This window comes from Platalea leucorodia (assembly GCF_965183815.1).
Source record: "Platalea leucorodia genome assembly, chromosome: 16".
Classification (NCBI taxonomy): domain Eukaryota; kingdom Metazoa; phylum Chordata; class Aves; order Pelecaniformes; family Threskiornithidae; genus Platalea; species Platalea leucorodia.
The window spans coordinates 7,332,844-7,356,514 of record NC_138838.1 but is presented as its reverse complement, the minus strand read 5'-3'; the positions used below and the strand labels follow the sequence as shown (position 1 = coordinate 7,356,514).

The 23,671-nt window shown below is 44.7% G+C and overlaps 1 protein-coding gene across 4 annotated transcripts in view; it reads right to left on the bottom strand.

Moving 5' to 3' along the window:
- Positions 1-16,093: 16,093 nt before the first annotated feature.
- Positions 16,094-23,671, bottom strand: part of GOSR1 (golgi SNAP receptor complex member 1) — a 32,038-nt gene continuing 24,460 nt past the window's right edge. For 3 of the 4 annotated variants that reach the window (XM_082328245.1, XM_082328247.1, XM_082328246.1), the window contains 2 exons: positions 19,228-19,310; positions 16,094-17,911 (listed from right to left, as the gene is read on the bottom strand). In XM_082328245.1, the coding sequence (XP_082184371.1) occupies positions 17,787-17,911; positions 19,228-19,310 (208 nt within the window). In that variant the 3' untranslated portion in view covers positions 16,094-17,786. The remainder of the gene's footprint in view (positions 17,912-19,227; positions 19,311-23,671) is intronic. The other variant, XR_014229944.1, reaches the window with a different exon arrangement.

Below are 23,671 nucleotides of genomic sequence, written 5' to 3'. Positions count from 1 at the left end.
AGCAGGACCACGGCTCTGCTCTGAAAGAAACGCAGCCGCAGAAGCTGGAGGATGTGGTGGGTGCTTTTGTATTTTTGATGAAAAAAAAAAAAAAAAAAAAAAGAGACAATGACCATTTGCATGCCTTTGGGAATGTTCTCCATGTCTGTTCCTACAAGCTCTCTTAGCGCTTAGGGCAGATCTCAGAGCTGGCAGAGCAGGATGTTGCTGCATGAGAACGCCAGGCTCCTCCTCACCCCGATCCCATGGTGGGGTTTTTAATGGAAGGGAAAATAATGCTTTCTCTGTGAACCCACACATTTCTCTCTCTGTGCACCCAAAGTCAGGTTAATACTCGTGGAGCTGAGAAAAGAGCCTGGTTAATCTGTAGCAGCAGTACCAAGGCACGGAGAGCCCGTTCTACCCACTTACACATTTATGTCATGTCATGTCCAATCCACAAAAGCTTCAGCGTGATCCAGCCCCCGCCACTGTCAGTGCTCATCTCCCCGACCCTTTTGGGCTTCAGCTTACAGCCTTCTAGGAGATTTTCAGAGGCACGGAAGAGTTTAAGATCCCTGCTCCAGTCCCTGCACCCCTCACACGCTCTTCTGCGCCTCTGAAAATCTCCAGCATCCCCAGAGCTGGCTGGGGTCAGTTCCACAAGTAGTACTATTTTTTAATGTTTTATATTTAACATAGCAAGAAAATAGACTTTGCTCCTCCCCATCTGCCTATAGGTACCCCGTGTCCCGCCACGTCTTCCACGCTGCGCGGCTCCCTCCGCCATTTCCCACCGGATCCAATCCCGCCACGCTCCCTCCAGCCTCCATCCAGCCCCATCCCCTCTTCCTCCCCCTCCCCATCCTTGCCGCAGGTTGTTACCGGGGTTGGTCCTCTATCCAGCCACCCAGACTATGCAAGGTTTCATTGCCTGTTATTTTATTCAGGCTTTGTAGACGGCTTCTGGCCATATCCATTGGCTCTGTATTAGCTGAGCCTCTCTCTTTTATCAAACTTTGCGGGCACAAGTACATGGCCAAGAGCTGCACTCCCCGGCCTTTCTGTTGTCTCCAGCCGACAGCCTGGGACCTAGAAACATGGACTGCACTGAGAAATAAGGTGCTTCAGGGCACTTCTGCTCCCTACCATCAATCTCCTGAAAAAAAACCCCAAACCTTAGACCAAATCTAACGCTTCTGAGGGCTTGTCTACATGGAGAATCTACTGCACACCATAAGAAACTTCACAACGTGATAACTGCTTGGCACTAACTTCTTCTCTGGAGTGAGTGGGCACGTGTGTGCACGTGGGGCTAGCACAGGGTAGTGGCCCGCTGTATATCCACGCTGTAGTTACTCTGCAGTAACTAATGGGCAAAACCACAGGCACTGCTGTGAAAATTGTCTTGTCACCTGTTTGATTGCTCCTCTTTAAAGCGTTTTCTTTTGCTAAGCATTATTTGAATCCGGGGGTAAGAAAGCCAAATCCCCTAGACACACTGTTAACATTTTTCTCTACATTAAAAGGGATTCCAGGGACTCACAGCAATAGCACACCACTACAGCACTTTCTCGGGCTCCATTCCCATCCACCCCTTTGCCAGCTCTTTATTACAAACTATTGGCTTCTAAAATGGACCAAATTTGCAACTTTTCTTTTGCAATTCATTTTTTGTGAGCTTCAGCAGCCAGAGGCCACTGAGCGCTGCTGGGTGTCAGCTCCCACCCACAGCCGCTGCCAGGGTCCCCCCTGGCACCAGAGCTCCTCTTCCCGAGCTCATCAGAAACCCTCCCTTGGAGATTCAAACTCTCATCTTATGGTTGATGACATCCCATCAAAGCCCCCAAACATTTCCTTCTTTAACACTCGAACCTGAAAGCTGCTTGCTGGGGAACATGCATTATTTTTTCCTGAGATACCTAAGGGCAGCGCTGCCTGTCCGTGCATCCTCTGCCCTTCGCTCTTTAAGCTGCTGAAATTCAGCTTATGGTAAGAGCCGAGCAAGCTCCTCCTTGGGCAGGAAGAGCCGACATTCAGGGAAAACTGCCGCAATGAGTTATAGTACTTGAGAGCGCCAAGTATTTATTAAGTAAGAATTTAAACACTCTTTTATCATTATATAAAGCCTTTCATCTAAAGTGCTTTACCACATTTAAAGGATTAAACCTTGCCACCCCCCACGAGGTGGGTTAGCATTACGCTGCTCTAATTGCACGGATGGCAAAGTTGCTCAGAGTCACATGCACCGTACAGCTCCAAAAAGAAACCCGTTTTTCTTTCTCCTCCTTAATAGAACCATGCATGAATACAGATTTCCTTTGAATCTGATTTTTCCAAAGGGATCTAGGCAAACATACATTACACTTCAAAATGGACTGGGATACCTGCAGTTGTAGGAACGAGGGGGCTTTGCGAGGCAGCTGCAACGGTCCTTGCTGGGAGAAGTCCCAGGCTGGTGAAGCACAGAGCAGTAGAGGTACCAGAATTCACCTGAATGCAGGAGAAGGCAGAAGCTTTCCCAAAAAAACCCCACGGTGATGATTTATTGCATGCACCTAAACGTGGTTTATGCCTCCTGTCGTAGCCTGTATCATTGGGCTGCTGAGGCAATTGCTTCTCATCTCATTATTAAGTATAATAAAAAAGAAAAACTAAGACTTAAATTCCTTTCACTTTTAATCTTCTTTCTAATTAGATACAATTGCACTGCTCTGCACTCTTGAATACAGCTTTTTGGCTCTTATCCTACGCTTAAATCCAGGGGAAAGCCCCTACAGTTACTCCTGACAAAATTCTTTCTCTCCTTGTAACCTGGCTCTCCAGTGCTGGAGAACCAAACTCCCCAGGGTTCGCTGGAAAGCCTCGTCTCCCTACTCTCCCCCAGCTTCCCCCTACATTTTGCAGCCTGATATTTTGCAAAGGTTTTGCCACTAGGTCCTTGCTCTCCACATCACACATGGTTTTATCCCAGCTCAGCTGCCCAATTGGCTCTTTTGGGTACATTAGCTTGTATCTGCGAAGGAAGACGTTGCTGAGCCCCCAACCCTTGGCGTACACTTCACCTGTAGTTGCGTTATGAGGGGCTAAATCATGGCAGAACTTCATCCTGAGGCCACCAACAGACAAGTTTCCTCCTTTGGTCTACATCTGGGGAACAACAGCATCCCTCATGATTTTTTGCTGATTAACTGTTCACTGAAGCGCAAGCGTCTTTTTTCCCACATCCAGACACAACCGCTCCTCTCCGTAACTTTGTTCTTAGCACACAGGTGGGCGATCACAAAAACTATGTCATGAAATGACTTTCCCTCTCCATCCCCATAAACAAGCCCTGTTACTTATGCCACAGCTCTTTGCCACCTGCTGCAGCCTCCTCTAAGCACGTCAGAATCGAGTTCTCTATGTGTTCGCACCGGTAACAGTCACGAAATCCTCAGGGTCTGGCCAACCTCTACCCCCTGGTGAAGGAGAGGCGAGAGATCCAAGCGATGCAGTGGCAATCCAGCCTTACCTGACAGCGAAGTTGAGCTGGTAGGAGGATAGCTCGCTGAAGAGATGGAGAAGGTGGGAAACGTCTCTAAATGTAAGTTGAAGTAGGAGTTACGATCGACAAGTGTGAGGTCCTGGTGGGATATAAATACACAGTTTGCACTGCTCGGGAAGAGTCCATGAGCAGAGCACATGGCTGATGGCACCTCTCTGGCATTGCTGTCCCTGGGCTCTTCTCCCCAGGGTTGGGGGACAGCTGGGCTCTGTGGAGCGGCACAGAAGAGCCCTTGCTGCGTACAGCAATGCTAGATCGAAGGCTTAAGCTGAACGAGTGGTTTGCTGCTGCCGAGCAGACGAGCTAGCTTGGTTTCATACCACCTTCTCGTAGGACGCCACGACCGACGGTCAGGAAAGGTCTAGCACGAGTCAGCTGCTCACAGCAACACACTGGCTGGTACCCACCCGGCTGCCTGCAGAGGAGACCAAAGGGATTTGAGCACAAAGGGAGGAGAGAAAGCAACAAAAGATTTGATTTCAAAGTTTGCTGCGTTAATGATGAGTTGGCTTTTTCTGGTCGGTATTTCACTCCGTTCCAGTTTACGCCCCTCTCCCCATCTTTGCGAGTTTAACATGCTTTCCCCTCAGCATTTCTACCCCTAGAGCAATGCACGGATCTCACAGGCTCCTCCCTCCCATCCTCTGCCTTTCCTTTAATCCAGGACAGGTCCCGTTGGCAATGAGATGCCATTGCTGGGCTTCGCTGAAAGGGGCGTAGGTCCTCTAAGGCTCTGACCCAGGCTGGCTGCGGCCCCCGGCATGTACCGCTGCGGTAGTTGACTTTCCAAATACAGACTTCTCCATGTAGACAAGGGGAGCAGATCCTGCCTTTTAGATAAAATTAAAACTCCATTTCCATGCGATCTGAGTCCAGGGAGAGGCTGCAGAAATGCACCCAATGCTGGTCCCATGACTTTATTTCTTTTTTCCTGATACCCCCAACCTTGCCCTATCGTTTTGTTACTTATCACAGGACCACAGCCAGGGCTGCACAGTCAAGCTGAAATAATTTCAGATTTAAGGTCGATTTTCTTTCAGCATACATCCTTTAATTTTGGCAAAGACAGTTAGATTTGGACTGAAGACTCCCACGCTTGGGCACAAGCCAAGGGGGTGGTGGGGGAAAGCAGCCTTTTCAAAGTGGGAATATTTGTAAAGCATTTGCTGACACCAGTAGGTAGCGAAATTCAAACCTATAAATACCCATCCAGGATAAGAAACATCAGAAAGGGAACGTGTGCAGGATTCACCAAGGCAACCCTGATACCACTTCGGAGCAGGTGCCCCCGTTAGATGGTGCCCAGGAGACGATGCTTTGCGTGGAAGTGCAGGGTCCCCACTGCCGTCACCACCGTCCATGCACCGGCTCCTCCTGTTTTGAAGCCAAACTGGAAGAGCCGTGTTTCACACTCAGCATGAACACATCAGGAATTGCAGCTGGGCGCTTCTCTTTGCTGATAAATGTTTCTTTTTCTGCAGGATGATATGGTATATCTTATATACTTTCTTTGTATTTCTTGGCATGAGAAAAAAATTAAAATGTAACATGCATGGTCAAAGCTGAACTTGTTTCTTCTGTTTAAATGACAAAAAAAAAATATCCAGACTACTTATTTAACTATTGCTTCATACTCCAAGAGCAAGTAGATCAGCTCGTATTTTGGGTGCAGTGGGTTGCATATAAATTCGTCTAAGCAAAAGGCAGAAGATAACAGCACAAGTCAGAGCAGAGGAAGGTCCAGATCAGCCTTGTGCTGCAGAGCCGAGCGGCACCGAGCTCCCGGGAAAGCACAGCTATTGCGGGAGGTCTCCCGCCGGCCCTGCCACAGGGCACGCCTGCCCGGGGAAGCAGGGGAAATCCTCCTGGCTTGCAGCGCACAAGGTTGGGATGGGGAGTAGCCACTGGGAACTGCTGCTCGTTGCTGGCCCCGCCACTGCAGTCAATAATGTGGTGCACAACCAAGTCCGAGAGAACACAGACAAATTCCAAATCTGCTCAAAACCCAAAATTATTGATCAAAACCATAGATTTCAAGAATGCACAGCAATATTTGGTCTCAAAAAGCCTAAACGCAGGCTGCTCCCAGGAAGCAAGTCCTTTTTCAAAGTTTCTTAAAACAAGGCTTGAAAATTCAGCCATTGCCAAAAACATTGGCTTTAGTCTTTTCCCAGGAGGAGTTTTTCCAACCAGACTGGAAAGCTGTCGTGTATGACACACACCTTGGGTCGCGACCAGAGTTTATTTCTGTGTAACGGCACACCGGGCGGTCAAGGCTGCTGATCTGTACTGAAGATTAGTCGCACAACAACCTCCTTCAGCTGAATCCTAACACCCTCCTCTGGCTGCGCGTCTCTGGCATCCTCACGGAATGAATGGCAATGCAGCTTCCAGCCCAGCCCAGCTTGGAGAGAAGACTTGCCAAGTCTGAGATGAATTAGTTGTCTTACACAGCTCTCTCCTCTGTAGCAATACACTCAATCTGTCCAGACTTCAGGGTAGGACTTACTGGAGATAACAGAGTCCCGCAGCTTCCCGAGGACGACTCCTTCCCTCTCCCAGCAAAGCAGCACACACAAAACACGCACATGGGAGGCAGGTGCCACCACCAGCAGCAGGGATCAAAAAGGAGGCTTTGTGGCCCCAGAGTTGGTATCAGACACAGCACTTCCACTTTCATCCACGTCTATGACGGAAAAAGATAGACGTAAATTCTCTGCAACGCTGGCAGCCCGCAGCGTGATTCAGCAACAAACGTACTTAATGGCCCTGCCTGGAGCGCGTCCTGCCGATGGGGTTCCCTCCAAGGCAGAGGCCGGTCCCTCCCCACCGAAACGGCCAGCGGCGCGACGGAGCGCTGAGCCACCAGCAGCGCCGCAGCGGCCCGGCAGGGCCGGGGCTCCGCTCCCCCGCGGGCAGCTCACCTGACGGGGCCCACTGGGCGATAACTCAGCCGCAAACGCTGCAATGGAACAGATGCAGCTGCTGGATTTGCTGTGGTCACATGTAGGGCATGGTTACGCCCGTGTTGGCGAGGCAGCAGGATGAACAGACCGTTCAAGACCATCTCTGTGGTCCAAACCCAAATCCCTTAGTCTCTGATGTGACATGGTAAAGCTTTGGTCTGCCTGTTGTTTACGTAAGGCAGTGTTATGATAAACACCTCTTTTTCTTTCTTAAGGATGCAAGCTGTAGGGTTTTTTTGGCGGCAAAAAATAAATAAATAGGAAAACCCCCCAGGTACTCACAGCCAGAGAGAATGCAGATTAAATGTTCGCAAACTCATGAAAAACAGATCTGTTATCCTCATGTGCATCTCGGAAAACGATGAAAGGAACAGTAATCAGTGCTTCCAGATCTGCCGCTGCCCACAACGCAAAGCCCAGCCCCTGTAAGCTGGAGCTTGTCTCAGTACTGGATCTGTCCCGAAGGTTTCCTGCGGTTCCGGCAGCACGGCACTGGGACACCACTGCCCAGACAGCTCCCAGTGAGACAGAGCTGCTCTGCAGCCTCAAGCTCAGCTTGCTTGTGCATCCCTTAGACCTTCTCGTACACCCCGCTGCCCACCCCCTACCCGGCTCGAGCTCATTAGTGCATTTCTAACAAATTAAGCATATTTGGCGCGTCCATTTCCCACTGCTTTGAAAACTGCACATCTAACTAGATCTGCTGGTTCTTCGTCCTAAATACCCTCCCCTCGCAACACCAGCTACATCAGTGTTCTTATGCTTAGTTTCACATACTAGGGCTAGGATATCGGCTGCTCAAACCTCTATCTTTAAGAGCCAGCAGGCATGAACACTTACTTACTCACAGCCACGCAGGTCCAAACTTACACCACACCACAGCTACTCCCATTTTGCACTAAGGCTGGACTTTGCACGAAGCCCGTGTTATTCGGCGGCAGCATCCCCTTGCTGCCTCTGCTCAGCCAGAAGTGCAAGAGACTGTCTGCACAAGGGCCCTTGGCAACGCGGCTGCCATTACAGGGGAGGTCCAGAGAGCCACCTTTATTTGTCCTGATGGAGAAACAAAACGTAGATGTTTAGAAAACTCACTGTAACTTATTTCCCACTATTCAGCAAAGCAAAGGGACTTGTGGTTGTGGTTGGTGGTACCCGTGCATAACAAAAGACTGGGACAGAGCGGTCCTGGTGGGGAGAGCTTCGAGGAACGGATGCAATTTGCATCTCAGCGCATGATGTCTGAGGTTGCTTTAAGCCATCTTTGGCCTTCTTCGTGCATTGTTTAAAGGATTCAGCAGGCAAGAAGGCTGAGCAGGACGGAACAACGGCTTTGTCCTGGAGAAGGAAGGTTTTACTCACATAAAAACCCCCACACCATGGAGAGATTTCCCTTCAGCGGCGAGATTCCCCTCGGAGCATCCTGACCGCGTCACCGACGCAGCTGGGCAGATGCAAGTTCCAGACTACAAAGACCGAAGCTGACAGCCTCGCCTCTGATGTTTCGCTAAAGAGATGGGAGTGCCAAGTGCTTTAGCCTCCTGTTTTATTAATATGCTGCTCTGATGGGCTCATGTATAATAGATTCGCAAAGGAACAGCAAGAGGTTTACATCCAATTTCTATGTCGCGTATGTTTTCTCCTAAACACTATAGGCTCCCTGTTCACCTCTTAATGTTTGTCTTCGCTAATGAATTTGCGTGAGCTTTGGGGTTCAAGAAAAGGACAAAAAGTTGGTCACCAGTTCTTCAACTGGTTTCCGTGACTTTGCTCCAGACAGGAGCTACGAATTAAAAGCACAGGGAAAATATTTCCATTTTCTCTCCCCTTCCTAACACTGGCTCCTGTTGAAGAAACAAGCGTGCAGCTAGGGGTTTCCTTGGGCACCCTCAGAGCCATGCACAGCCTTTTGGCAAGTCATTTGTGAGGCGACGGAGCCCGAGCCCCGGGCTGCCGCAGCCGCCGCAGCCACGCAGGCAGCAGCATCGCGCCATCGCGCCGGGAGAGCTCCGGGCTGCAGAGCTGCAGCAGCAAGGCTGAGCAGCACACAAACGCCTGGCTCTGGTACAGCTCACTCTGGGCTGCAGAGACCTGAGGGGATGGTAGCTCAGCGCTGGGCCAAAAAAAGAATAGATTGCACCCCAAACTTGCCTCTGCTCACAGAACAGGTTCTTAGCTGTAGAGATTAAAAAAAAAAAAAAGATGAAATTAGGGTGGACGTATGGTGGACATCTCCTTCAAAATTTGAAGTTCATCAAACACATTCCTGGTAGGCTCCAGTAAAAGAGCAGAGGAAAACTGAATTTGACTTTGTAAGGGTGCCAAAAGCCTCCGTCTTCCTATTTTCCTACCCAGAACCAGCCCTCCCCTTTACAGATGAAGACTTTTTTGCAGCACGACTCTGCATGTTGCCTCCAGTTCAAAGCTGTCACCGCTCCCCTGCAAATGCAGTCAGAGCGACACAGCCACAGCTCCCACATCTACATAGTGAGACATTTAATCAGGAGCCTAGCTGATCCTACATGACACAAGGTAGACGTTTCTATTGCATCTCAAACTCATTTTTTTAATCAGACAAGACATATTCAAAAAACTTTGTAGAAGGACCGGTGGTTAGGATTTATACAATGGAAAAAAGGAGAGCGTGGCTTGCACAGGTAAGCGTGAATTGCACCAGCAGATCAGGGCACTGCTCTAAATGAGGACCTTTCCTTTACTGCTGGATCCTTCAGAAGATGAAAACTGCCACCCGCCAATCTGTAGAATACCTAAAACAGAGTAATGGGGATTTCTCCATGAGTTAAGCTACCTAGTTTATGTGCTAAAAAAAAAAAAAAAAAAGACTGATGGCGCTCATTGTTTCCAGCTTAGCTGTAATGTTAGATGCTATTCTTGGTCAAGAGCTGCCGTACGCTTCTGAAGCTTGCGAAGTTGTTCGCTTTAATAGCACACAGCGTGAAACAAAGCAAAGACGGGAAGTCATCCCAGCGAAATGCCTCCTTCTGCTGAGCTCGCTGTATCTCACTGCCTCTTGGAAATGTTTAATTATAGGCTGCAGATTCTAAAGCATTTTCTTCCAATTATTTGGTCTCAGGTCCAATTTCATAAAACCCGTATTTTATACTCCTTCCCAGTGATGATCGATGTAAACAGATCACTTCATCAATTCCATTTGGGCAGAAAAACAAAACAGCACCTCACCCGCTGCACTGTAATTCATTACTGGTCTGAAACAGCTGGCCCAGGTACACAGCAAACCATAATAAAATTAAAGGAAAGTTGATAAGACCTGGTATCTTCAAAGCTCTGAAGTGATGCTCTATTTTTACCTTGGTTTTCTACATTGCAAAACGTACAACGGGTATAAGCTGAAGTGTCCCCAAAAATGAGTTAAGGGCTGTGGAACAGGCTCTCCCTCCTCTGCCCAGGCGCCGCCTGCCTCGGCCTCTCCGGCCGAGCGCTCCCAGACCCCGGCCAGCCCAGCGCTCACCTCTGAAGGGCGTTACGGGCACCAGGCTGGCAGAAGGGGCTCGGCTGCCGAGTTAAGGAACATCTCTTTCTCAGGAGGCGTAGGAGAAGTTCTCTCCCCCGGGATGTAGCTGTGTCTGTGGTCAGACCGAGGCGGCTGGTGGTGGTGCAGGACGGCCAACGTCTGCCTGTCTGACGTGGCAAAGCACACAGCGATGCTCTGCTAGCAAAGACACAGCTGCCTCCAGGTGCCTCCGATTTTCAAAGGCCAAACAGATACGTGTACCTGAACGAATGAAAAAGATCCGAATACCAAAATCCCCACGGCAGCATCCCTCGCATCCCTCCTCCTTTCCCCTCCCAGAGGCACCGTGGCACAACTCGAGCTGAAGTATCCCTGAAGTATTACAGGGACAGGTGAACTTATTCATCCCCCAAATGTTTGGGGTTTTTTGTTTGTTTTTTAAATAAAAAAAACTTCATCTAAGCCAGACCATAGGCTTGCAAATTATTTACATCTCCTGAAATGTATGGAAACTCAGGAAGAGCCGGCCAGCAGATCCCGCAGTCCTGCTGTAAGGTACAGACTCAACCTGAAGGCGCAGTTGCTCCCTGAATACAAAGAGCCATTTATTTCGAGAGGGCTGACATACGCCAGGAATGGTCTCTGCTGCAGGCTGAGCGCCCTCCCGCCTTCTGCCTCTTTCTAAGCTGTATTTCTTTACATAAGCAGTGCATGCTTTTATAGACCTGACTCAGAAACCTCCCCACCTCAGTAATATTTTAAAGTAAATTTAGCACTGGTGATACACGCCTGACCTAGAGGGAACTCCATTTATAGCACAGCAGGGAAATATCCACGTATGCCCCCTTCTGCACTTGGCCTCTCCGCTGGGGTCTTTCTCTTGCGCCAAGGAGACGGGCTGAGCAAGGCCAAGTGTCGGTTCAGCCCCCCCTGCGCTGGACGCCGGGGGACACCGACGGGCTCTGCCACTTGTTCAGCACCGTGACACAGGTACCCGCTATTCTCCAGTGGTGACAAGGTCCTCGCGTGGTCCAGTTACTCTTTAATGTCATAAATGACGGTTTGTGTGTTAATAGCTGGACCTGCCAGGGACACCTGATCAGCACTTTCACCGTACTCACCATTTCTTTTTACGCCTGCAATATTCCTGAGCATCCTGCAGAGTTTCAAGAAAAGGTTCCCTTAAAAAAAGATCTGATGTTTCAGCAGCATTTCACCCTGAAAGAAGCCAGCTCAGCACAGGTCTGAAGCCAGATGGATCTGTCGCAGGTGACACACCCAGGCACACGTACCAGCAAACGTCTTAAAGTTTCCACTCTATAGCCCGCAGCTCAACGGGACTTTGCAACCTGCAGCAAGGAGCTACTAGTTCTTTTCAGTGCACCTTTAGAAAGACAAAAGATGAAGAATATTGTCCCCGCTTCCAAGAACCGTGCATCAGGCGGATGGGTATGGGCAAGGGAGATAAGAAAAGAAACAAACCACCACCTGAAGGGACGAAAGCCTACCTGTTTACAGCGTTTGTGGAAGAGCACGCTGTGCGCGTGCGCAAAGCGGTTATCAGTGAATTTTCAGCCAGAGCTCTAGGTGTGGCTTTGATCGATAAGCTTTGAGTCACCCTGGGACAGCCTTTCTTCAAAGTGAGGATAGGCTCTTTTAAAAGGCATGAAAATTACGAAACCAAAAATCAACTCATGTGTTTGGAATGTCTAGCTGAAGCCAAACACCCAGGACGCAAGGGAGGAGAACCTGACGGGCAGCGCAGCGAGCAAGGAAAAGCAAAGCAACACAAGATGCAAGACCCAAACGGACACGAGGGAAGAAGACCTCTCAAAAATCACCCCACTGACTGAGGGAGGCTTCACAGGGCGTGAAAGCCAAAGGACAACCAGAAAATAATCCACAGTGAGAACACCGCAAATGCTGTTTCAAAGGCAGAGGGACTTTGATTACGGCCAGACTTCTGCTTTACTAGCAGCGCTATCAAAACTGGGTTAGCAAAGCCTCAGGGTCGCATTAAGAACAAAGAGCAAGGAGGGCTGTACGACAGGGAACGGTGAAGCGAGGGATGAGCAGCGGCACACATGCTTGTAACGGTGGCAAACAGCTTGTGAAGAAGGGGGAAGATAAAGGCAACAGCGGGCTCCGAGTGTTTAATGAGCACATCCCCGGCGCCAAGGCACAGCCACTGGCAGCACAGCTTTTGTACCTGAAGAACCCTGTTCTGGATAAAGGACTGGCATTCAGAAAATGTAAATACCTGCTGTAAACATTGGTATTTTCTATTAAAACATTCAAAAAATCAAGTCCACGCAGCAGCAGAACTCCCACGTTGTGAAACGGAGAAAACAAAGACACTCCTGTCTTTCCCTATGAATTTCTAATGGAGCGCTCAGCTCCCTTTCAGCAGGAAATCTGCTCGTGGAATTGCACCAGGACTAAAGGAGCAGAGCACGGCTCATCCATAATGCACGAACACCCACTGCGCCCGAGGTTGTCAGGAAGGACAGCAGTTTTCAATATGAACAACAGCATTCTGGGAGGCGGATGGTTAAAAATATCTATCTTACGCCTGTGCCACTATAAATTATTGACTGTACGGGGAGCTGGAAAAAAGGATTCAGCTCCATTAAGAATTTATTTTCTAATCCAAAAGAAGATGGAATTTTATGCACCACTTATTACCAGAGCCGCAAACTGGAAAAACTAACTGCACTTCCCACTATCTGAAAGCAGAATTGCCTTTCCATTTTCGAAACAGTTTTTCAAGTTTCTTCTCTAACTTGAAACATACAGTAAAGCCTTCCCTTGAGAAAGCATATGGTCATTCCTGAATATTTAGTAGGCACATTAAGGATACAGAAATCTATCTCCGCTTTAAAGCAGTGCTACAGACACAGCACGACAGCTCTGAAATGAAGAGAACCACCTCTCCTCACCCTGAGCCTTATGGAAATAGGCAGGTATCACACTGCCAGGCAGATTTTCTTGTTTGAGAAAATAAATTTGAGTGGCATTGAATGATTTAGCACCAATTACAAAAAAACCCAGATACAGATGGGTCCTTCAGGCACGACGCTGCCTGGTTTGAACACCTGAGGACAGAGGCGGTCCAGACCGCAGCATGGCTGGAGGACTACGGGGTACGACACAACTTCACGGCGAGAGTTTTTACGATCACTTGTACCATGTTCAAAGTATCGGCTTATTTTTGGTGTTTGTGTTGTGATTGCAGAAGGGGGGGGGGGGGGAAGGTACCAAACTACTGAGAAGTGTATTAAAAAGGGGGGGAGGCACCTTATGCTGAGAAGGCTCTTCAGATCAACATCAGTTTTGGTGTGCATTTGGGAATTAAATGTTTTATACTATGGATATAGAAAAATTTTTTAAAGCTTACCTGTAAAGAAAACCATCCTTGTTCCATCTGTCAAAGAACAGCAAGAAAAAAGTCATGACTATATTCAGACCCTCCCAAGGCGGATGCACATGCAGGCAGGAGGAAGACATCCCGCCAAACCGAGCACTTTGGGTCAGGATACGCTCCATCACATCTGCTGGTTGGCACAAAAATGGAGAACAAACTAATTCACATGTTCAGTGACAATCCCAAACCGGAGAGACGAATCTTCTCTGCATCCTCCCTAAGTTCAGGCAGGCAAAGATTGTCATGGGGAAAGAACCAAGCACCTTGCTTAGAATTCTAATTTATTATTAAATTACATATCAAAGCTTTTTTTAATACATACAGAGAATGCAAAATAGGTGAAAACAAAAATAATTAACAGTTACAATAAAATAAGTTTCAAGAAGCTGTATGAAAAGCAAAAAATCAGAAAGTGCAATCAGAAAATCATTTACAAGGGTCTGGACTGGGATATTTTGTGAGAAAGGGTTTTGTTTTTTGTCTTGAGTGTTTATTTAAACTGCTTTCCTCACTCAGTAGTAGACAGACCAACAACCGCTTATGTATCAGAACTGACAGCATGACACTGGTTTCAAATATCCAGTCGACAGGAGAGATACAGGGCACCAAGAGGACTTGCCGATGTCACCTGGAATATGGCTCAGTTTTGTCTCCCTGTGTCTTTCACTGTAGCCTCCTGTACCGCCCATTGCTCACCAGAACCACTGCTCTGAAGGATTTCATAATCAGACACTGTTCTAAGGAGTTTCGGAATGAATCCCTCCTTCAGAAGCGGTACAGCTGCTACCTCTCCTTCCTGCTTCAAATGAAAGCTTGGGGGGGGAGGGAAAAAAGGTAAAAATAGGAAAAGGTTATGCATTAAGTGATCTTGGGAAACAAGCTGCTAGGTTTAAAGAGTTAAAAGTAGTCCCGCCTAAATGAGTTACACACTCAGAAGTGGTGGCCCAGGCTTTGCTCCCTGTGCAGCAGTTCTGGGGGAGCTTCAGGAACACAGCTTCCCAGAGGACGCAGCCCTGGAAGACAAGCTGTCGAAAATTTATCTGAAACTTTCCCATCACCTCAAAAATCTACTTCTCCTCTTTTGTTTTCAACATCTAGCGAGGAACTGGCTCTTTCTTCTCACAGTAATCTTAAGACTGTCCAAAAGAAAGGACTTCTAAAGCTACAAATGAAAAATTCTAGTTGATTATTCAGTGTAATGAATCCAGCGGGAATTTACACCACACTTAGATATCAAAAAACTCCTGAAATCAATATTGGTTAATAAAAAGCGTTGTGCCTTCCCTGGAAGGGCAAACTCTCGCCTTACCAGAAGCAGCACGCTGCTTGGTCCCAGGCACACGGGGGATAGCAAAGCCCTGCCTCCAGCCGTGCTCGGGCAGCCGCCCGTGAAGGGCCGCGGTCTGGGCGACGGCCGCACAAACACTCGCGATTGATGGAGCACGCAAGGCTGGGTGTTGCCCGAATGCCATTCCTCTGCTCTAGCAGCCAGCGCCTGAAGATCAGATAAACATGCAGAAAAAAAAGTCTAAAAACCAAGGATGAAAATATTCGTGTCTGTGAAGCGTGGCATCAAAAGTTATCAATACGACCCCTTATGTTCTAAGGGGTCGTTGGACAGGTTTAAAATAGGTGCTTGTGTACTGGCGAGAATAAAGCAGAAATTTAAAAAGTCTGCGTGTGTGGGAAATGTGCCCTGTAGAAATATTATGGATTTTCTCACTTCATTTGTATGCCTCGGCGATAATTTTCTCAGCACAACTCAATTTGGTTGAGTTACAAAACTGCAACTTTGCCAGGAATTGCAGAAACGAGGATTCTTTAACCACATTTTTTTTTCCCTTAGAGCAAGAGGAACCACACAGAATGAAAAACGTAGAGAACATATTTAGCAACAGGAGACATACAAACCTATATTTTGGGGTTTGAGACTAAATACTACAATCCACTGCTTTAATTTACAGTCCATTGCCCTAACTATAGGTCCATGTTATCAGAGACGCTCAGGAGAATTGGCCAGTCTTTCCCCTCGGCCGTATGCAAGCGCACCACTTCAGAGAGCTATGCAGAACGCCCGCTCACATTGCTAGAGGACAAGATGATGATGAAGGGGAGACTACAAGGTTAATTAAATGTATTTTTCAACACAAAACTCTGTCTCAAAACCAACACAAATAAAAAACACGGAGGGGTTGCCAGCACTGAAACCATTTCCAGTAAAGCTTTATCAGAGACAATTCAGTATATTTCCATTATTTTATACTAAAATATATCAGTTCCTCCATAACATTTTCATAACATGAAAAATCAATTATGTTTACATATTTATTATAATCTACATATTTTCCATAGCAGCTTTTTCACACAATAAGATTAAATATATGCACCAAATAATCACTTAAGTCCAGTAAAAAGACTGGTTATAAGATTAAATAAGTGAATTTATTTACGGTACTGCAGATCTCATATTGCCAACTATAAAGCAACCAAATCCTACAAATCCTAAACAGAAGCACGACTGCTGAGCAGGGTCCCTTAGGGTGGTGGTGGAATGAAAGAAAAAGCATTGAGGAGAAGAGGTTTGATCTCCCAGCACACAGATTCATTAATAAACCTCCTTTATCCATCAAGGTTTTTCATAAATCCCTTTAATGAACACTTCATTTCAAACCAGGAACATTCCCAAATCAACCAAATAATCACCCTTTATTTAAAATACAAGCCCCACAGTTTTACACGCATTAATTCCAAATGCTTTCCAATCCCAACAACAAGATGACTGATTAGAAGCCTTTGTTGACTTTTTTAGCACAAAGTTATTAGTCTGCAAATAAGCCTCCAAATCCATACAAACATTTTAGGCGCAACAGTGTGGTTTTGCACACTACACAGGCACAAGTCTCTACTTCCTCCAACAGGTACTTCACAGACACTATAAAAAGCAGTAAAAAATTGTGTCCGTCCCGCTAGACTTTGTTCCAGAAGAGAACCTGGAGACTATCTGACATTTGTGGGTAACGGCATACATGAAATCTGTTAGGAGCACTGTAAATTGATTGTGAAAAGAGTTAATTGAGTCCTTCGAAAGATATTTCAGTGCCGCAGTTTGAATTTATTGGGTTATGATATGCCAGATGGAAAAGAGCTGCTGAAAGAGCAGAAAAATCTGTAAGTTGTGAATCTGCAATATCAAAGCCATTCCTGACGTCAGCTTTGTTTAGAGACGCAAACACAACAGGATTCGTGTTGCAGGTCTGGACAAAAAAAAAATTTTCCCCCCAGATAATGGTAAATAATACTTGTTTCACTATCCATACATTCAACTCTTTACTATGAGGAGTTACGTTCAAAAACTTTGCACGCAGATACATTTGCCTCAGGTATAACCATCATAATTTTCATTTCCAATTGACAGTTTAGATTATATCCTACTTAGTGTAAAAATATTAACGCTATTAGAATAACTTTATCTAAATTACAATATAGTCTTTTCAAACTGCTTATCATGTCTTTGTAAAGACCTTTATGATGCCAGCCAAAATCAAAGTACTTACACCCAAAAGACTACTTTTAGGTGAATTCATGTTTGGTCACTTTTCAGATGACTGAACACTATAGTAAACAGCTGCTGGGACACTGTGCTCCCTTTTTACAAAGGGGGACTTGCCAGTCCCTTTAAAGCCACAAGAAACATTACAAATCTTCCTCAGAGAGTAGTTTATTCATATTCTGTGCAAAAAGTGAACTGAACAACCCTTTTTTTTGTTTTGTTTTGTTTTGTTTTTTTTACTTTGAGGAATTTGTGTGAAGCACAGTTTTCACAGCACAAATTATGCAGAAATAACTAGTATCTCAACCATGAGTTAAAAAGAATTACAGAACATGTATTTAGTAGTAAAGCAACCTGACGGCTTAAAGCTGCAATATTCTTCTGACAGGGCAAAAGCATTCAGTACTGTGCTGGGCCTACAGCGGAAACAGGCTTCTCGCAGAGTTTCCACCCAAGGCAAGTGTAACAATCTTTTTCCACTTACCAGCCAACAACAGACCTCCTCAGCACGGCTGAGCACAGAAACTGTTCTACCAGTTCTGGTAAGCATCCCATATTTACTTACCTTGCAGTGAGAGGGGGAATTAAAGACAAACAAATCCCACAAAATTTAACCAAAGGAAGATGTATGGCAGGGAAGGAGAAACACTGCAGCTTCAACCCAAACCCAGTGTCGCAGTCTACCGTCATAAGCTCTAGACATCATGCTGATACTCCCAGCCATAACGAGCAGGCTGTTTGAAGTCTGTCGCTTCCCCCACTCACTTTTCCTTGACTGGGGGGGAGGAATGGTGGTCATGAGTTTAGCAGAGTCCATGGGGGAACATCCATCAATGAAAAGCATATAGCAGCAGTAAGATGGTACAGATGCCAATAATGCCACCCAAGATGAGAGAATCTCGTCGTTTCCGAAGGTTGATCCTTTGAATCAGGCTGTTCACTGCTGGAAACCGATCTTTAAGGAGACTGAGTCAAGGTCATATCAGCAAACAGTATCTTCACTAAGAAGCCCCGAATTCTGCATGTGGAAATCTCAATACTCCAAGAAATGCAGAACTACTCCCAAGCTGGAGAAAGCAGATGCAGTAAAAAAACCCTGATGGATAGTTAGCAGGATTACAACTGTACTTCACTAATAACAGACAGGCCGAGAAAAGAGAGAACAGCTTAGAGTTCACATTTACACAGAATTCATCACCTGATCACCTAAATTACCAGCATTTGATATACTTTAATCTCCAGTATGTGAGGCTTAGTTACTTTTAATAACTGTGTTTAAATGAGAATGAAAAAAAAATAAATGGGGCAGTTATATAAAACATCCCTGGAATTTATTTAATGGAATTCTGCTACTGGTGAAGGGAACAACCAAAGGCATTTGACTGAGAAAATCATGCACGTTGCATGACTACGCGCTGTTCAAGTACAACACGTGGGGAAGAACTCCTCCTACGGTAAAATCATAAAGATGTAAATCTATCTTTTAATGTACAAAATACAATTGCCAACAAGACAATAAGTTTCAGGGCTTCATGTCTTTGGAACCAAGAATCTTTTAAGGCCAAAGCTTATTGAATTCTTTTTTGTTCTTGCCAGTTGCTAAGAACTGTAATGAAATTTATGGGTTACCAAGATACATCTCTTCAGGATGTAATCTTTCTAATCAAATGATGCTAATGTTGTTCTTTGGGCTCTTATGACAGAAAGGAAGGAATAAGTGGGAAAATGACAAACATGCATGACTTGACAGTCCGGCACATTCTTTAGCCATGAGCACAGAATATGAGGAGAAACCAACAAAGGAAAATCTTAACACCTACAAGGCTGTGACAGACAAGAGGATGCTCAGGTCATGAATACTCTTAGCTGTAAACCATGACAAGCAGCAATGTCTGCCAAGCTTCAGCTCTGGACAGTCTTAAAAGCAAAAAGCAAGTAGTCAAATGAAATTATACTTTAATAAAAACATATAGCAGAGAAGGCCATAAAATGCTGTTGCAAATCTCTACTTGAAAATTAAGCTGCATTGATTTATATGTAGTATTCAAATTTGAGTAAAAACAACTTATTCATCACATTCATCATGAAGATGCTTCAGTCAGGTTATCACGCGAGACTGGTTAAAAAATGGTCTGTTTGTCACTAATGACAATACCACTACAGGTTACGCAGCCATTGACGTCGCAAAGCATTTTGATCCCCAAGTGACAGAGTGACAAGTTGTACTACATGTCTTGCACACTGACAACCCAAATTTTTAGGAAAGGATACTAGCCAAGGTATTCATCTTGCTTTGTATCGACTTCAACATCCCTCTCTGCGAAGTCATATTTTCTTTAGTTGCCATGGCAATGCTGGAGAAAGAAAAAAAAGAGTGGATCAAGTTGTTGGTGCTAAGAATAATCTACAGCTAAAACAAGAGGAAAGCAAGCAGGCAACGCTTCTTTAGAGAACAATGAATGAGATGAAGCAATATGAATGAAAGCACATTTTTTCCATTAATCTCTATCCTTTACACTTAAATGATTTATCTTTTTATATAAGCCACTAACAATTGAAAACACTGCAATTTCTTGAAACAGGCAGGGTTTTGGCATATCTCCCCCAGCCCCAACCAAAAATGGTACTACATTACAAGCAAACCTAAAGGTACTCTTCTGGCATAAGTTTTAAATGTAGAAGTTTATTTAATCACAGAAGCCCCATACTTACTTTCACTCTAGAGAGCATATGAAATTTCTTGTCTGCCATCAGGATATGATGGCTGCAGAAGCATTAAGCAAATAAGAGCTGACTCACAATTAAAAATCAATTTGCAAAGTGAACATGCTGGTTGAGAGGAGATGGAAGTGCTGTTTGAGACCTGACACAGCTCACGGAGCTTTACACAGAAGGTTTCTGGACACTCAAGCTGGGACATGCAGTCACCACGTCTTTGGAGGCATTTAAACACAACAAAGCGTTGAGATCTGCTTTGACTCCGGATTAACACTGTCCTCTGACTCTGGATAAGTGGGCAAAGCTTGGATTCTCCTGCATAAACACCTCTTCCCAGCAAGCCCCACCTGACTGCTTTCCATAAGCTGGAGTTGAGGGAGCTGGTATATAATGAAATCATATCAAACGATGCTTCCATCACAGCACAGATAAAATACATTTTTGAGCTTTGGTCCTAATTAAGAATATCATCCATGGATATCTAAGTTTTCATACTCTGTTTCTTTGCTAATACATGGCCCAGCTATATGTACTTTATCCAAATACAAGGACACAATACAGGTGAATTTAAAACTCCATTTCCCACTGCAAATTTAATACATTCTGGAAGTTGGAAAAAAGCAACTGTGCTCTTAAAAATAAGCCATTTAAATGAAGCTTTTAAAGAACTACTCAGCTGACAGAAGTTTTTCTCTACCTTAAGCTTCTCTTCAGCTTGTAAAACAAAGAGTTATAGGATGGAAAATGAAAGGGTAGGCTACTGCTTGTAGCCCCAGGTAGTATTTCACGTAGCTACTTCGAATGCAATAGCTTTGTCAGGACAAACTGCACAGACTCATTTACATCTAGACAAACAGTATATAAAAGTGCTTAGGAGAATACAGTGCTTAAGAAGGAACAGTATGACAAATACTGCTCTCCTTGGCTGGCATGCATTTCAAAAATAAACAAAGTAGGACATAAATACAACATGGCTGGATAATAACTCAGAAGATGACACCTATATTGCTGCTGACTGTATCTACATGAATAGCAATGATTAGAACAAATTCTTGGACAAGTTTGTGAGCCTTAAATATGGAGGGAAAGTGTTCTGGAAGAATAAAAGTTAAGTGGAACAACACAATACAACAGATATAAATATGAGAAAAGGGAACTAAAGCTGTAATTTCAGAGGAGAACAAACAGATAGGAAAATGCAAAATGCTTCTTTTACCCAATAGAGACATCCAAATTTTCAGGGGCATTTTACGCTTGCTCACACTCAGTGTCTGTATACAAACACGATGCAAAAATCACAGCTAACATGAGCATATTTCTAAGGAGGGGCAGGTCCAAAGCACTGAAATGCACAGCGCAAGCCTAACGTTATTCTCAAGTTCTGCAATATAAACTGGACCTTGCGTTTTATATAAAGCCTTAATATTTACTGCTGAACTCTCCAAATGCACTTGCTCAATACATCTGGTTCGCAGGCACTGTTCTGTACTGAATTCATCTGGGTTTCAGGGCTTTGGGCTTATCTTTCTGTAACAGTTAAGATGTTGAAACATCATTTGTCCAGATATTAGTACTAAAGTACTTAGGTTGACCTGGTATTTCAATACTGGAAGGTGATAAAAAAAAAGGACCTTTATCCACCTTACTGTATCTTTCCAGGTAAATCTGGTAGGAAAAGTTACACACACAAATTATATTTGTATTATTAAACAGAGAACTGGCGTTCCTGACATTTTTCTAACAAAGACCATTTGATACATTTTATTTCAAGTTTCTCTCTGAACAAAACATGTGGAATGAGCAGCTCTGACTCACCTGATGTACCACTGGCGTCCCGACCAGGACACTAGAGCCAGTATCACAAGAACAGCTGGCAAAAACCAGCGGAGCCAAGCCTAACAATTGTCCTTCAAGACGTACAGCAAAAGGTCACTATCACAGTTCACAAACGTCTTGAAGAAGAAAACAGCCCAGATCAACGATCTCTAAAGTATTTCTGGAGCAGTGAGTTCCTTTGGGCTCCCTTCCATTATATCTGCCTACTCCATCCCAAGTAGCCCTTGATACAGTACCTTCAGCCTTCCTATAGAGTGCCAGGCAAACTCTAAGGAAAAAAAAAAAAAGAAAGAAAGAGAAAAAAAAGGAAAAAATCTCCTACCACCTCTTCAGGTGAAGGCTGCCTTTTCCAGCTCTGGTTTCACCCATAAAAACTAAGAGCTCACCAAGCCAAAGCCTGAATGTTGTAAGTAGCGTGATTTTGGTTTTAGCAGGAGCAGAATACCTTGGAAAGCCAGACAAGTTCATCACAGACACATGTGAGACATAGGAGACAGAAGGGCCAGCCTATGGCTTTCGTAGCTCTCGGGTCGCAGAAAAGACTCTTCCAAAAGCTCTATACAGCAGATTCTTTTAAATCGAACAACATGCATTGACAGGGCAGATCAGGCTATTATTTTAAGGTTATATTAGCATTCTGTAAACTTGGATATACATTAGGAAATTGGGAGTTTATCAGTCATAAGGAGAATACAAACAGTTTGATAACATGTAGGCAAAACCCTGACACTCTCAATCAGTAGCTCTATATGAACAGATTTAACATTTTAATACTAAGTTTTGAAGTATTAGATTAAAAAAAAAAAAAAAAAGGAAGTTTCAGGACAGAAATAAGAAAAACCTTCAAGCAATTTTTTCTTTGCAGCCAGCTATTTAGCATTTTTTTCTTTTATATTTTTGAAGTGCCAAATCAGCACAAAGTGAAAATGAAACTCATGGTTAACTGGAAGCAACAGGGCTTGCAGTCACCTCCGTGGAGTTTATAAAGCAGTTGCCAGAATCCATTAACCAGTGCTCTTTGTTTCTGCAGAAAGAAGTCTACAAAGCTGCTTCTCTTAGGCTGTGTAGTACTGCCACTCAGCACACTGTGTGTGCTTGTTCCTGTGGATATACCAACTCATCTAACCCATAAATGTAACCGATTTATTGGATTACACGGGAAAATCTTTTCAGGATGAAAATTACAGGAAAAGAAAGTGAAAATAAGATTGGAGGAGAAGAAGGAAAAGAATCGCATCATTGCCTACCCCAACAGTGCCTGAATATACAAAAACAGCATCTAAGAGAAGGTGTGAACAGAAATTCTGAACAAACAGCTGTGTATCGATATAGAAAAAGCAGTTACCATCAAGGGCTGAAAAAGGAACTACAAAACCAGAACAGTAAATACATCAAATCGTATCATACATGAGAACATATGGCATTTGACAGATTATATACATTTACAACTCAGCATACAGGTATTTTAGTTTTCTGAAGTAAAAAGCCACAAGCTCGCAAAACATTACATTCGCTATTGAGAAGAGCACTCGGGAAAATCTGAATTACTAGGAACCAAGCCGGAAAAACAAATAGATTTCCTAGCTGCACACAGGCAAGCTTGCTCAGTAACCTACAGCTTCTTATCTTACACCCCCACACTGACTTGATACTTCTCCAGAGGAAGTTTTAATACAGCATTTCTCAAAGCACTCCTGAATTAAGCCACATGTTTTCATAAGATGCATCCAATGACTCATTAAGGCATCCATTAATTTACAGAAGTGAAAATACAAGATGATTGCCAGGATATAAAGTGTTCCTGAGACACTTCCAAAATGCCTTTGGAAATAATTACAGATTATCACGGAACACAAGGTTCCTGCTTTAACATCTGAGGAGTGAAACTGTCCATTTCATATAAAAAGGCAGGATGGAACTGTTTAAGTTTACGTATTACAAGATTGGAACCTTCTTCATTTCTTTGACTCGGTATTTTGAAAAATTTAGCTCAGTGGGCTAGGTTTTACCGAAGAGCTCTGAAGAAAAAAAAATAATTGTAGTGACTACCATTTTTAATATGATAAGGTCTAGTAATGAAATGTAATTGTGATATCCATGAACAAGAGTTTAACTGGGTTCTAGCTACCATTAACAAGTCAAAACTCAAGTAAAAAGCACT